This window comes from Diadema setosum, chromosome 17 (assembly GCF_964275005.1).
Source record: "Diadema setosum chromosome 17, eeDiaSeto1, whole genome shotgun sequence".
NCBI lineage: Eukaryota > Metazoa > Echinodermata > Echinoidea > Diadematoida > Diadematidae > Diadema > Diadema setosum.
Window position 1 is genome coordinate 23,126,422 of NC_092701.1, and position 14,546 is coordinate 23,140,967.

The following is a 14,546-nucleotide window of genomic DNA, read 5'->3' on the forward strand; positions in this document are numbered from 1 at the left end:
TCTCTTGGATGCAAAGATGTGATTTTCTGACCCAGAGCTATGTTGAAATTGAGCATTTTATCTCTCAGCAAAGCATATTTTAACTTGTGATGTAAGTTGAATTTATTTTCTGTTTTGGTAACACAACCTCAGGGATAATGTTCGATCAATATTTCAGGCGGAATGTATGTGGTAGGGTTGCTTGAAAAAAGTTGCAGATATCCTTAATTATCATCTATATAGGACGTTTTAGCGGCGCATTAAAACCGTGTATTGTAGTCCGCTCAATTTTTACCGTTCAATATCAGAGCATATTGAACGAAACGCATAGGCCAACGTATTAATTCCCCATAGGCTACCGTTGTTACTTGCCGTTCAAGATCATACCATATTCAATTCTGTCTCGTCTATTGCGCGAGCGCTTGCTTAATGCGCAAAAGCTTGCTACTAGTGCGCATTGTTTTTGTTACAATTCACAAGCGCGCAAGCATCTTGCTAGTTGTTTCTTTCATGTACGCAGTTTTAGGGGTTTCCCCTTTTCAGCGCTGGGATGTGACTGCCGAGTCAACTTCAAAGACGAGTAGAAGCCGGGTAATTTTGTGCAGTTTACAAATGCTTGCTCTACTTGATTGTATAGATGATAATAATTATATTGGATGGCCTTGATTCATGGAATACCAGGGAATATTGCACTCGTTAGGGCCAATATTGCACTCATCTTCGATTCGTGCAATATTGGCCCTAACTCGTGCAATATTCCCTGGTATTCCATTCATAGCCATCCAATATAATATAAATATTTATGCCAAAATCATGCTCAGAGATTAAGCTTGCATGAGTGATGGAATACAAAGGGGAAAAAAATGAAGGTAAAGTTTTTTGGATGGTGAAGTTTCCAGAGAGGCAAGATTACTTTAACTGTTCTTATTAAGAAAAGTTCACATGTATCTCCTCTTTGCAAGGCCTGTGTTCATGATGTTTTTTTTTTTTTTTTATGACTATTCTTGACAGGTTGCTACTTTGAAGGAACTAGCTTGCCCCCTATTTGAACTAAGTAGCATGTTTTTGTTCTGTCTTGTCTCGTCTCATGTCTTTTAGGGAGCCCTGACGCAACTCATCCAGTACTATCACCGCTTCCAGAAGGTCTTGTCCCAGAACCCACTGAAGGGCATGGCAGTGCGAGGGGAGCTCATCAACATCCATCACCTCATGGTGGAGGTCAAGAAACACAAGCCTGCCTTTTGAGCATTTTCCACAGCAATGGACGTTTACATCAAAAGGACAGTCTCTTGACAATTCACATCGAAAAAAAAAAGTGTACAGGCATATTAACCCGTTAAGGATGAGTCCCAAGTATACTCGGGCAGGTGTCTATGGGTAATGCGTGTTGTAGCACAATAAAACCATCCTCAATGGGTTAAAGGGTTCCATGACATTTGCTCCTGCAACAATTGCCCCCATAACCCTACAAACCAAATCCTCACATCAAACTAAACCTAAAACCCTATGGATCACAACCATAAGGCTAACTCTAAGTCCTTGGAGTAATACGACCAGGGCAGTTGTCGCAGGAGTGAAAGTCGTGTCACCATATTAAAGATCTGGTAGCGTGGGGATTCATGGATGGTCTGATTCATTCGCTGTTCGTCCAGGTACATTTGAAAATTACGAATAGTATGGTTGGACCTACTACTCATCGACTGCCTAATGTTTATTTGCTTGATAACACTGAAATTAACGTAAAAAACTTGACCTACGTGATTGAGAAAATCCAGCACTATCAAACGCCGTTGTTCCCTTTTCGATCCGAAGTTTCAGTGCAAAAATATCGCCGTCGAACTTGCGTGGCCTCGTTTCAGCTCCCTGCGGTAAAGCTCCTTATTGAGATCGACCGCTGTTTTTGCATTGACAATGCACGCAAACCAAGTTGTATTGAACACCGTGTTGTACGAGGCTTTTTAGAAACTTCCATAGACATTACATTACGATTCGGTGAAAATATTCATTCGAAATTTTTTCCTTGATTAAAACCATTAATGAACAGTGAATTTTTGCGTTTTCCCACACCATCCTCATCAACGGTCAAAGCCAATCCATTTTTATGTACTCTGCGCGCAGTGAAGTGCGTACTAAGCGTTCTGTGCGCCAATGTATACGCGGTCGGTTTCAAAAAGGGTGGTCGATATGTAGTAGGGCTACCATACTGGTCAGTGAATGTATGAATCGAAGCGTACCCTCATCATTAACATTCGAGTCCAGTTGAGATTCCGCGGCTGTGTGTGTGCTTTATACACAAAGATCAGTGATAAAGCTGTGCACAATTTGTTACAGGGATTCTCGAATATATCCGAGCCAGGCCAGCCTTCCCACTCCATGGTATCCCTATGCTACCTGGGCCCTGTTTCATAGAGCTGTTCGTAAAGTTACGAACGACTTACGAGCAACTGGTGATCAGTTCTTGTGCTGAATTATGGAAATTCTGATCAGTGTAGCACATTGGAACTGATCACCAGTCGCTCGTAGGTCGTTCGTAACTTTACAAACAGCTTTATGAAACGGCCCCCTGGTCTGTAAATGTTTCTCTGCCATTCTTTGTTGTGCGCTCGTTTAGCTTTGACACGGGTACCTTTTAGAGTGTTTACATCTCAGCTGACACTGCCCTCCCCATGTTTTGATGCACTATCGTTGATTCCTTCTCTTTTCTTTTTCCCTCTCTGTCGCCAGAGTCCATATTCTATGTGTAGAAGTCAAGAAAACGACTTTGTTTTTAGTCTTTTGCACCCAGATGTGAGCACACATGTAATTACAATCTTGTGGCTTTGATACGTAGGACTCGAAAGTGCTATCGATATGAGATGGCAAGAATGAGTTGAGCTTTTCCTCCTTTATACGAGCAAGCATGACCAAAGCTTGGCTACTTCTGAAAGTGTAAGTGGTTTAGGTACTCTAAAATAGTCACATGTTTATGAAATCATCTTTGCTTATCTTTTTTGTTGTTGTCAGTATTCAGTTAGAGCATTGCTATATTCATATTATGTACGTGCGATATAAGCTGTGCAGCTGCTTTGTATAATTGGTCATATCCCTACCCCATGAATATTCATGAGAATGCAGTCCTAGTAGACAGTGCTCCAGAATTGATATGCACAGCTACAGAGTTTGAAGGGATCGTATAGTTCTGGTTGAACCCTAATTTCAGGTTTCTAACATTTTTGGTTAGATAATGAGAAACCTCTTACAAAATATGAAAGAGCATGTAATTCTACGAGGAATTGAACGTTTATTTGATGAAAATTAGTTTTGAAATGGCTGAGATGTTAAAAAAAAAAGCAATTCTGATAAAGTGTGGGACCCACACTTTATTACGATCGCTTTGTTTTACTTTGTTTTTGGATGTTTCAGTCATTCCAAACCCAATTTTCATCACATAAACTTTGAATTCCTCTTAAAAGGGTATGCTCTGTATTATAAGTGTTTTGTTGGTATCTCGCAAAAAGTTAAAAACCCAATTCTCATCTCCACCAATACTGTACCATCCCTTTAAGAGTGGCCCTTCTCAAATATCTAGCTGCACAGCAGAGACCATACTGTGATGAGTATAGTTATATTTATCATGACGAAGCTAATTATGAAGTTTAATTCTATTGAGGCTTGTGTTCGAAGTTTTAAGTACATGTATCATCAGAAAGTTAGAATATCACTTCAGTCAAGTCGCATTTGATCTCACATTCCAGCCTTTTCTTGTTGCTACATAATTGTTAGCTTCTTTCCGCAAGAAGGCCTGTCATCTTTTATACAGCATGGCAGATGCTACCTTCTTGTAGGGATTATTCATTAGCTATTTTTGAACAAGCCAAGTTATTTATTCTGCACCACACTGACTTTTGTTAGTAAGTGCTAATTTGTGAAACCAACAAAATATGCTGAGATTATCAAGAAATATACACTTGCAATTATTTACTTTTTCAGAAAGACTAACCAACATAGCAAAATGCCAGATATTTTAATATCGTAATGCTTTTCGTGCTGTTCATCTTTTGTAACTTGAAAGATTAGTAAGGACAGAATGTCTGTGAGGAGAAAGCACAATGACATTTTATTATGGCATAGTAAAATGATGCTGCTAGCCTTGCAGGTCTTAAATGTGGAGTGTAACAACCATCACATTGTCTCCATAGGTGCATTTCCTCCAAGACTTGTCTCCAAATGTTTTATGGCTGTGCTGTCCTAACATCCATGACAAGGAGAAGTCATGGCATTCATAGGGTGCAAAAAAATTCAAATTTTATTCCTCTACTCCATGCAAGTAAATTATGCCTGTGGATGATGTGTTACATCTCACTCAAGCATTACTATAGTATAAATGCAAGCTGTTACAATAGCGATCTTAAAAAGAAAAAAATAATAAAAAAAATGAAATAAAAAATCCATGCCCACAGAATGATCACAGCATTAGGTGACTTCTGTGTTGTGTTATGAAGTATTTATTTCCACAAACTGAGGTTAGTATCAAAAGCAAGGGAGTTATTTAGGGAACAACAAGTTCTGGGGATATCTTAAAGGTAGCCAAACCGTCTTAACCCTGATTGACAGCACTGCAGTAAATCATTCGCTCATATGTTTGGCATATCAATGGCGAATTTTCAAGTATACATTTTAATACCTTCTGCTGCCATCCTCTGCAATGTACAGATGGTATGTGCTAATCATAACACAGATTTATTTTGGTTGTATTTGGGATTTAGACTGGTTCCAAAATGCAAATATCTTCTTTGGGCACCAGAACGTGAGGGATCGAATGCAAGTTGTGAGCGGCACTTGCCTTTGATTGCAAGTTGCATTTAATTCACAGAGTCAAGTTTCCTGCTGGGGCCCTGATTTGAAGTACTGTAAAATGAGGAATGTTCGCGTGCATTTTGATTTTATGAATTTCGCGAGAACCAAGATTCGCAAAATTAAAATGCACGCAAAGGCTCTTGTCTACACTATATGCCAGAGGCACTTGGCGAAAATTTCATGCCGTGAAAAAGGCCGTCAGCTCTAGTTCGTGAAAATTTCATGCTGCTAATATGTATCATGTTTTACAGTATATGCTGTGTATGTCTTAGTCCATGTATTAGAGATTGTCTGAGGGGTAAAGTCTTTGTAAAGAGGACATTCTGAATTCTAAGTTGTGTCTATTGTATATGGAAGATGGATGATCCATTTCTGTTGTGTAAATATTGATAAAAGTTTATCAATGTACTACCACTTATTGATGTGTTACATAAAGTCTGGATATAAAATGTGAGCGAGTGATGTGTGATTCTTAACATTTCCTTGATCCAGTGCACCAATTTTGAATTGAATTGAATTGAATTGAACTGAATTCAATTCACTTGTAATTGAAATAAAGTCTGGATATGAAATGTGAGCAAGTGATGTGTGATTCTTTAGCATTTCCTTGATTCAGTATAACAATTTTGAATTGAATTAAATTGAATTGAATTGAACTGAATTCAATTGAAATTGAAATAAAGTCTGGATATCATTTCCTTGATCCAGGGCACCAATTTTCAGATCTCATGAAAGGTTTCTGAATGTCTTTCTGCAAATGAGATATCTGTTATGGTGACTTCTTGCATTTATACCTACTGTACACTTACTGGTACGATTGCACATAATTTGTAAGTGATAGACTACACATGTGAAGTCAAATCCATTTCAGCAGAATGTCGGGCTACAATGTATGCTTGCACGTCGCATTCATGTCAGGATCAGAGTTAATATTTTCGCATATTGTTAAATTTGCGAATGATGTTAAATTTGCGAATAGTACCCGACTTGGGAAATCTGCAAAATTAAAAGCCACTCAAAGTATATTGCGTATACTGTGGATTGAATTGTTTGAATTCATTAATTAAACCTGCACAGAATCACAAGGAAATAAAGATTTGCCAATTTGAGGGGGCAATAGATATCACAAAAATGCATTGTCAGTTTGAGAGTAAGTTACAAATTTTAGGATTTAGAGACTTTTGAGTATTCTGCAACCATAACAAAAAAGTATGATATGTTATGAAACAAATAATACACCGGTGTACGTGAGTGCATTAGTGGAGGTGCTGCATAGTCGAGGGCATTTACAATGAATAATGTAACATGCACAAGGCATGGCCGAGTGCATGTTGCACTAGAGTGAGCTGCATCTCCACTTACCCTACAGACTAAACCTGTGCATTATTTGGTTTATAAAATGGTTCTCTTAACTGTTTTAAATTTACCTTTATGGGTAAATATCAGTCAGCTATGTGGAGGTCTTGCTCTAAAAGCCAAGATATGTTAGAAGAAATGTTCCAAACACACTGAAAATGAAATTACAACTTGTTTACAGGAAATAGGTGATTGAGTAAATGCATGTAACTGATTGAGTGTGCACTGCTAAAGTATGCAGCTGTTACTTCGCTGAGCGTGATTATGGCAAGCCTTAGTCACATGAGTGATTGAGCAATTTCTGAGCAATCATTAGTACATTGTACTAGTAACTAGCATCAGTCATTAGCAAAAAACTTGGGCCCGCTGGGCATGGTTAGCAAAAATGGAAGACTGATCACTCTCGGCCAACCATATGATAAGGATCCATATCGCCATTTTATAACAAAAATGGCTCAAAATGGAAGAAATCTCTTTTGTTAAATTCTATCAATGACTGTGAAATTCACCCCCTAGAAATAAACAATTTTTGTACACAGGTGTGCGACAATGCCCCTTTCTAATCTCATGCACATAAGCAAGTGAATGTCATCATAACAAAGAAGAAATTGACATGCACAGCATCTTGGTCACGGAATCAAAAGTCCCACACAAAAGCACTTTCAACCACGCAAAAATGGCCACTGAATGGACAACATTTTTAAACAACCAGCATTGATCCAAGCGCTGCAGGAGGAATGGACAGAACTTCCCCAGGACTACGCCAGATAGCTTGTCCACAGCATGCGTCAGAGATGCCTGGAATGTGTCCAGGCACGAGGGGGACATACACATTATTGAAAATTGATGTTTGTGACTGCTTTTTTTCGTCCCGTGACACTGATTTTTGCATAAAACTTGTAAGGCTCATTCTATTACATTTTGTGACTTTTGATTCAGTGACCAAGATGCTGTGCATGTCATTCTTTGCTTTGTAATAATTGATAATCACTTGCTATTGGGTATGTGATTACTAATGGATATTGCAGCATACCTGTGTACAAAAATTGTTTATTTCAAGGGGCTGAATTTTTGTGTGCGGCCTTTGACAGAAGTGGGTACTTTCTTTTGCTGTCCAGTGTATATAAAGTGTACATGTATATTACATATTTATATTGATATACATACATAGGTACCATATATATGAAAACAGCTCCAAACCACAAAAATGTGTTTTCTAGGAGCCAATGGTTTCATTAAGCTGATCACTTTTCCTACTCCAACTTGCAAATGTACATGTACCACTCGTATTCGTTCGTTCTGTATCTTTTGCATGCGTAAAGAAGAGCATGATATTTTCAAACACTGAACATCTGCAACCAATGAAGACAAAATTTATCAACCAGTGTTATTCGATGTCGTAGGGGGCACCTTAAATTGCAATAGGCATTTTTATTCACATAATCATTTCAATGATGTTATTTACATTATCACACATCCCGCTGTACAAGTTGATAATACATGCAGATATTTACATCTTGTTTCTCCAGAGTCACTTACATACGGTGTACATGTACAGGCTAATTTACACATTTGATAGACTCTTTTCATCTTCTCTTTTTCCCATTCAGTATGAACAGTGTACAATGCTTGTATAAACGCCCAGGGTACATACCCACAGTGATATATAAACTTTACACAATACGCAAAAGCATGAGCTAACGATGGTGACACATTTCTGCACAGTCAAAATATTTTTTCCCTCGCATTTTTCCTGCCTCATTTCGATAAGAAAATAACACAAACAAAAACATCAGTATGCTATCTCGGGGAAAGTAGATACAAGTATATTGCAGTTTCTTTCGCTACCTTCAAAATTTGTGTGTTCGATCTGAATGAATTATGGCGATGTTTTGCACAAGCACAAGTGTATTCGTTATTTCAGTCCTGAGACATACAAATATACAGCAATGGAATTATGGGTTTTAATAATTATCTAACATGCATTACAAGGCTGATTAACATACTGTAAATATAAGATCCCAGACAAAAGATATACTGGCAATTACTTCTTCCTTACCCCACTTGGCAAAGTATAATATGTATGTGTGATACCGAACAGGATATTTGGCATGAATAATGCTTTAAATCTACAACATTTTGGATTTCAAACTGGGAATGACTATTCCATTAAACATCCATACATGCCACATACAGTATACATCTTTGCATTACAGAATACAAGCCTGTTTAATCATAAAATAAAAACAAAAAAATACATTGATACTTGTGAGACAATTATGGAGGCTATGAGCTTAATGTCATGATGGATATTGCCCCATATTGTACATATCTGTACTACACAGCTATAAAGACAGTAATATCTTATTTACAAAAGTACACTGTCATTATTTGCGAGATTATCTTCAGATCTATGACTGGATTTTCTTTCTTTTTTATTTTTTGTTTTATTTTACAAGTTCCAGCTGCCCATGTGGTTACCACCTATAACTATTTGTGTATATATACATTAATAGATATGAGCCACCATGCATAAACAATTGCAATCATACGAGGAATTAGTATCAGCTCCCGAGGCTAAGCATTTGTTTAAACGTATGATAAACTATACTCATTTCATAATAAGAGACTAACTCTCCATGCAAGAGAGCAATATATCCCTCTACACTAACTTGCAACAATTTAACAATGGACATTGCTCTTCAGTTACCTGAAAGAAAGAAGGCAAAAGCCTACCCTTCACCTTAATTTCTGCCACAGTACATCAGTGATTGTGTGAAATGTCGTTGCTGCAGTGAATAATCGTAAAGTGTCTGTAACGTTTAGGGATGCAATCTTCTTTTTTTTTTTCTCTCCAATTTTTATTATAATCATTGCAACATAGTTGCTGGCTGGGTGCGCTTAAATCCCTATCAGTTGCAACTCTCGCACCACTGACTAGACTAATACAATAAATGATGGGAGCGTATCCTGGTTTATATAATTATATAAGATCGCTCCACTGCAACACTTGGAGCACAGCTACTCTGGTATACATTTGATGTGTGGTGTCCTCTGGGGTTCATGTTCCTAGGCTACTACATAGAGACGGATCCAGCAAAAATATCTTCAGTTGGGAATGATTCAACACACCCACTCTATGACCACTGCTTCCAACCTTTAAGAGAAATCACAGAAGTCACTGTCATTTTTGCTGTACCAAGTAAATAGAAGTCTAGACTTTCACAAGTGTGCAACATGGATGAAGTACCAGGTAAATGCTGTACATAACTTACAGTCTTTAATGCGACAGAACAAAATCTTGTCATCTACACGTACCTTACGCTGAACTTGCAGAAAAACTGAGACTTCATAGCTCCCCAACACTCGTTTTCTGTGACCAATTGATGGATCATAATTTTTTGTCCCTCCGAAAATGTGTATTTTTTTATTGAATTTGGGGTTAATATATGAAATACAATCTTGCATCTCTATGACAAGACTTTCCATCCCCCCCCCCCCCCCCCCGACCTGAATGTGTGTTAGCAAATCCGATGACGTGGCTGTGACAAAGTGCAACTTCCGAATGGAGTACGGTATCTGGGGGACTTGAAAAGCGCTACCATACACTAATGGTCATCAAATTGGCAGCACTGTCAGCTGCTTGCTTAAGGAGTTTTGGGATGCCATCTCCTGCGGCATCTCTGCTAGCACTTCACTGTGCTGGCTGTTTGAATGAATGTCACGAGGAGACAAAATGAGCGACGAGAGGTCGGCACTAAAAAAATAGCAGTCTTTGTTTCACGGTAAAAAAAGATCAAGTATTTCAAAAATATCATCATGACAATCACGCCATTCCATCGGAACCAAACGCATCGACAAAAACTTGTTATTGCAGATAGTAGCAAAATATTCCCGTCACAGCTCAAATTCACGTAGAGTAAATCAAGTTCAAAATAAACCTTTCCCCTCCTCCTGAACGAGCATAGGCACTTCCCTTTGGCCAAAATGGAAGAATTTCTTGCATCAAATAAACAAACAGAATCACACCAGACAACATTTATGCCTTATATCAAGTCGTGTAGAAAGCTGCATCCATATCTCCATGACATTTTACCCCTATGGTGAAATTCACTGCTACTGGACTTGGGTTAAAAATGACTGCAATGTCCTCTTGTTTCTTTTTTTTTAGTCAAATGGCATTTTTGCTGACCTAATCTTGTATAAAAATCATGTATTTTGCTCAGCAAAATGTTAAAATAGAAATATACACAGACATTTACTTCAGAAGTTGCACATTTTTAAAACTGTGAACACAGACGTCAACTACAGCTAAAGGTTTTGTACTAATCTCAAGAGACATTCATTATACTGTTGTATCACAGTTTCTTGCATAAGATAGGCGAGACGATTCTGATTACACACACAAAAAAAGACTGCTTAATAAAGTTCAGTCACGTAATCATCTTAATCTTATGTATGTTATTCACACACGATGCTGCATATACATGTGTTTGGGCACAGACTGCTTGTGGCTTGGTTTGCTATCGCATGTTAGATAGGCATCGGTGACAATTCATCATGTGTCTCTCAAATTGTACGAACACTTGCATCACTGAATGTTAGCAAGCAAGAATAAACAGTGCACAGTGTCTGAAACCTACAAGAAGCATCACATCGGTTAAATTGAAAATCTTTCTACAAACATACTTAATCTTCACCAGCAATCTTTGATTCCTGAAACAAAGCAGGATAAAAGGAACCTTTGAGCAAACATGGAGTGAGAGAATAACTCAATACGTTGTGGAATTCATACACATCTTGTAATCCTAAAATCAAATAAATCAGAGCTGATTATATCTAGATGCAAACAGGCAACAGCAACATATTTTTCATCTAAAAAGAAGAAGAAGAAAAAAAAAGAATACTTAATATATGTTAAACTACAAAATATTCTCTTAACTCTCCCTCACAAGTACAAGGTGCCTCCATTTTCTGGCAAGAGCATATTATAGGGTGATTTTGCACAGGCAGAAATCCTACTGTGTGTTCATTACTGTTTCAAACACGTGGAGAAATAGAATAAGGAGAAAAAAACAACAACAAAGCGAAGATCATTGCAGTTACGTGTACACCTGTTTTGCTGATGGCTCCATTTTTTTTCTTTTTTTTCTTTTTTGCACTTCCATTGTTGTACACACACAATACAGCAGTGCACCCATTCAGACCATGATTTTTCAGCACATTTATATTCATGCAGAAGCTTTTAGATTATAGGAATTGCACTTGGTTATCATGCTCATTTATGCCGCTTGATTCAGACAATCACAACTTAATGTGCAGCACCATGTATTTCACACCCACGACATTGCGTACTGCCATTGGCAGAATGAACATGCCAATCTCTACTTCTACAGTTTGCACATTACTCAGAGGCCTGCTTCCCTACACAGATCAAATTCCACATTACTGGTGACAGAATCATTTTGTAAGGACCAACAGTCTCTGTGGCTTCACTCTAGCAGCAAGATGTAACACTAACTTTCAGATACTGTGGATGTAGAAGCGGCCAATGGCATCACACCCAACCATTGCTTTTATCAATTACAGCATACCCCAATCACCTTATTGCAAAGACCATTATTCCTTTTCCCCAAACTTTCTTCCCATCCATAACTAAACTGGCATCTTTTCAGCATTTAGCCTTCCTTCTTCAATGTCAAAACTACTCGAGGCTGTGGAGAAGATCACAGAGCCTACTAAAGCCTTCTCATTGGCAAAGACTGCACACTGCAAGAGACCAACCCTAACCGACTCAATGAGCAGAAGTTTTATCTCAGACAAGATCTTACTGTCAACAAGTTCACTTCAGCTCGTCGCTATTGCCTAGTGTGTCGAGCACTGGAGATGTGATCCTGCAAAATGATGATATTCTGGAGTACTCATAAAATGAGGAAAGCCTTGTGTCATTGGCTTGGGCAGAAGCAAGACCTCACAAGCAACCAGATAATAGGATATACATCCCCTTTGTGGGGTGCAAACACTGGGAGTTAGAGAATACAAGGTGTTCAGAGATGCTCAGAACTCCACGTCATGGTGTCTGAACTGGTCCCCCTGGAGATCACTGCTCCTGGCTTTTCGCTTGTCTTCTATTTGATGCAGCACCATTGCCGTGTCCACAAGCAGGGACTCAAAGAGGGCATCAGCCAATTGCATTTTGACAGACAACTCATCCTCATCATAGTCTATCCACTCAGGTTCTTCTGCCTTGAGTTCATCGATCAAGATCTCATCAACATGGTCTTTCTTTTTGCTGAGTTTGCTACCTGACAGGGCAGTCTCCTGTCTAGGCTTAGAGACGAGTCCTGTGAGAGACAGAACTCTGTCGCCAACTGCCCTGGTCATCTCCGTTTCGTTGCGGGGTGGCTGCTGGAAGAAAAAACGGCGGGGTTTGCGCTTGGGTTTCATCCACGGGGGCTGGACGGTTGGTTCCTGCTCTTGGCAGATGGCTCGATAGACCTCACCAGACAGAGTGAACATGAGATGCTTGTACGCCCTGCGGCTCGTGCTTTCAATGTCAGTACCTTTGGTTTCTGAGCCCAGGATCTCCTCTGTTGGTGCCAGGCTGGCGCCAGGTTCTTCGGCGAGCACCCGTTCATGGAAGACTTTGACAGATTTACAAGCAATGTCTTTCACGTCTCTCACATTGTGAGGCACTGCATAGAATGGTTCCTCAACAATTTTCTTCAAGTCAAGCTTGGCATTTCTCTTGGCAGCTACCTTTGCTTCCTGTGCAGCTATTGCTGCTGCGCTCTCCTGCTTCTCATCCACGGACATTCGCTTTGGCACTTTAATGATGCTCTGGCTTTTTGGCATCGATCCAAACTCATCATCGAACCATTCCTGGTCACCAAAGAGGTCGGCTTCTAGGAGGTCTTTATCCAAGGCCTGGAGCTGTTCCAGTTTTTCATTGAGCGCCTCTGGACTGACACTGCCCGATTCACCAAAGACAGGTGATCCTGGCCTTGCTACAGGGATGGTGTCATTTCCCAGGCTTGATTCTACACGTACCCTGTTGATGAAGATGTCATCGTCAAGTGGTGCAATGTTCTCAATTCGCCTCTCTGGACTCTTGTCAGGAGTGTAAGGAGTCTCTGCTCTAATTTCAGGGGATATAACCTCTTCTGGTGATCTACTCTCTGGTAATTTCGACCTGCTCTTCTGCTCCACTTGTTTCAGAGTTTGATTGGCTAGTTTGATCTTTTCATTTCTCTCTCTCCTAAGTCTGAGCAAATCGCTGATGGCCTCGTTCATGAGTGACTTTGCAATGGAGTCTGCTTTCTCATTTGCAGTCTGTTTCTCTGAGACTTCCACCACAGACTTCTCAACAGGCACTTCTGCATGCTCGCTGTCGCTTCGAGGGGATTCAGCAGACACCAGCATACTGAAGAGGCTTTCCTTGGACTGGGATTTCTGCCTCTCTGCCTCCTGCTCGTCTGACTGCTGCTGTTCAGCCACATCCAGCATGGCATCAAAGGTGTCCCTCACCACAACCTCAACCAGGTGGTCGGTGATGGAATCCACCAACTTGGTCTCAGCCTCCTCTCGCCCCACCTCCTGATCCTCATGGGGCAGCTCTTCGATGTCGTCCGGACCTTCCCGAGGGGTGTCAAGGGCTGAACCGATCTTGAGGTGCTCGTCGTGAGAAAAGGATTCCACAGCTTCTGCAGCATTGCTGATCAATTTCTCCAGTGCATCATCATCAATGCTTCCGACTGATGTATTGTCATCTGTCGCTTCCTCAAGATTGTCCTCGGACCTGAGGGACACCAGTTGGGACAATGATGGCTCACTCTCCTTGTCTTCATCCTTGCCAAGTTCCTCAGCTTTCTCTTCCAGGGTAATGCCTGTGCCGACACCTCCACTCTTGATGGGATCACTCTCGGAGACAGCTTTGACAGATGACTGGCTCGGAATGTCTTCTTCGATGAGCTCTGAGGCCTCCTCTTCATCATCAGAAACTGGGATCACCTCCGCCGGTTTGAAGTCTTTGGGCAGAGGCGCCACCCTGTCCACCGGGGCAAAGATACCGTAGTTGGGCTGGCAGATGAAGTAGGACACACCCTCTATGGATCCATCATTCCTTCCTACAGCATCTCTCAGCTCAACACCTGCCCACATCCCCGAGGCAAACTCTGTGGGACCCTTGAAACGAAGTGTTCCTGGCTGCTTCCCACCAATGAGTATGTCATCTCCAAGGTGAATGTGTGGCAGAACCTCCTGGAAATTGAAGAAGGAGCGAAAGAAAAAACAGAAAAAGGAATGAGTCTAGATATGTCTTGAGCTAGGTGCACACTCCATCAATTGACACTATTCCCCCCCCCCCCCAACCGCTT

At 40.2% G+C, this 14,546-nt stretch overlaps 2 protein-coding genes across 2 annotated transcripts in view; one reads left to right on the forward strand and one right to left on the reverse strand.

Annotated features, from left to right (window-relative positions):
- LOC140241047 (vacuolar protein sorting-associated protein 52 homolog) overlaps window positions 1-1,626 on the forward strand; it is a 49,655-nt gene extending 48,029 nt beyond the window's left edge. The window contains exon 17 of the mRNA XM_072320815.1: window positions 1,078-1,626. Coding sequence (XP_072176916.1) covers window positions 1,078-1,224 — 147 coding nt within the window. The 3' untranslated portion in view covers window positions 1,225-1,626. The remainder of the gene's footprint in view (window positions 1-1,077) is intronic.
- Window positions 1,627-11,060: 9,434 nt separating this feature from the next.
- Window positions 11,061-14,546, reverse strand: part of LOC140240539 (centrosome-associated protein 350-like) — a 38,881-nt gene continuing 35,395 nt past the window's right edge. Inside the window, exon 28 of the mRNA XM_072320303.1 lies at window positions 11,061-14,430. Coding sequence (XP_072176404.1) covers window positions 12,229-14,430 — 2,202 coding nt within the window. The 3' untranslated portion in view covers window positions 11,061-12,228. The remainder of the gene's footprint in view (window positions 14,431-14,546) is intronic.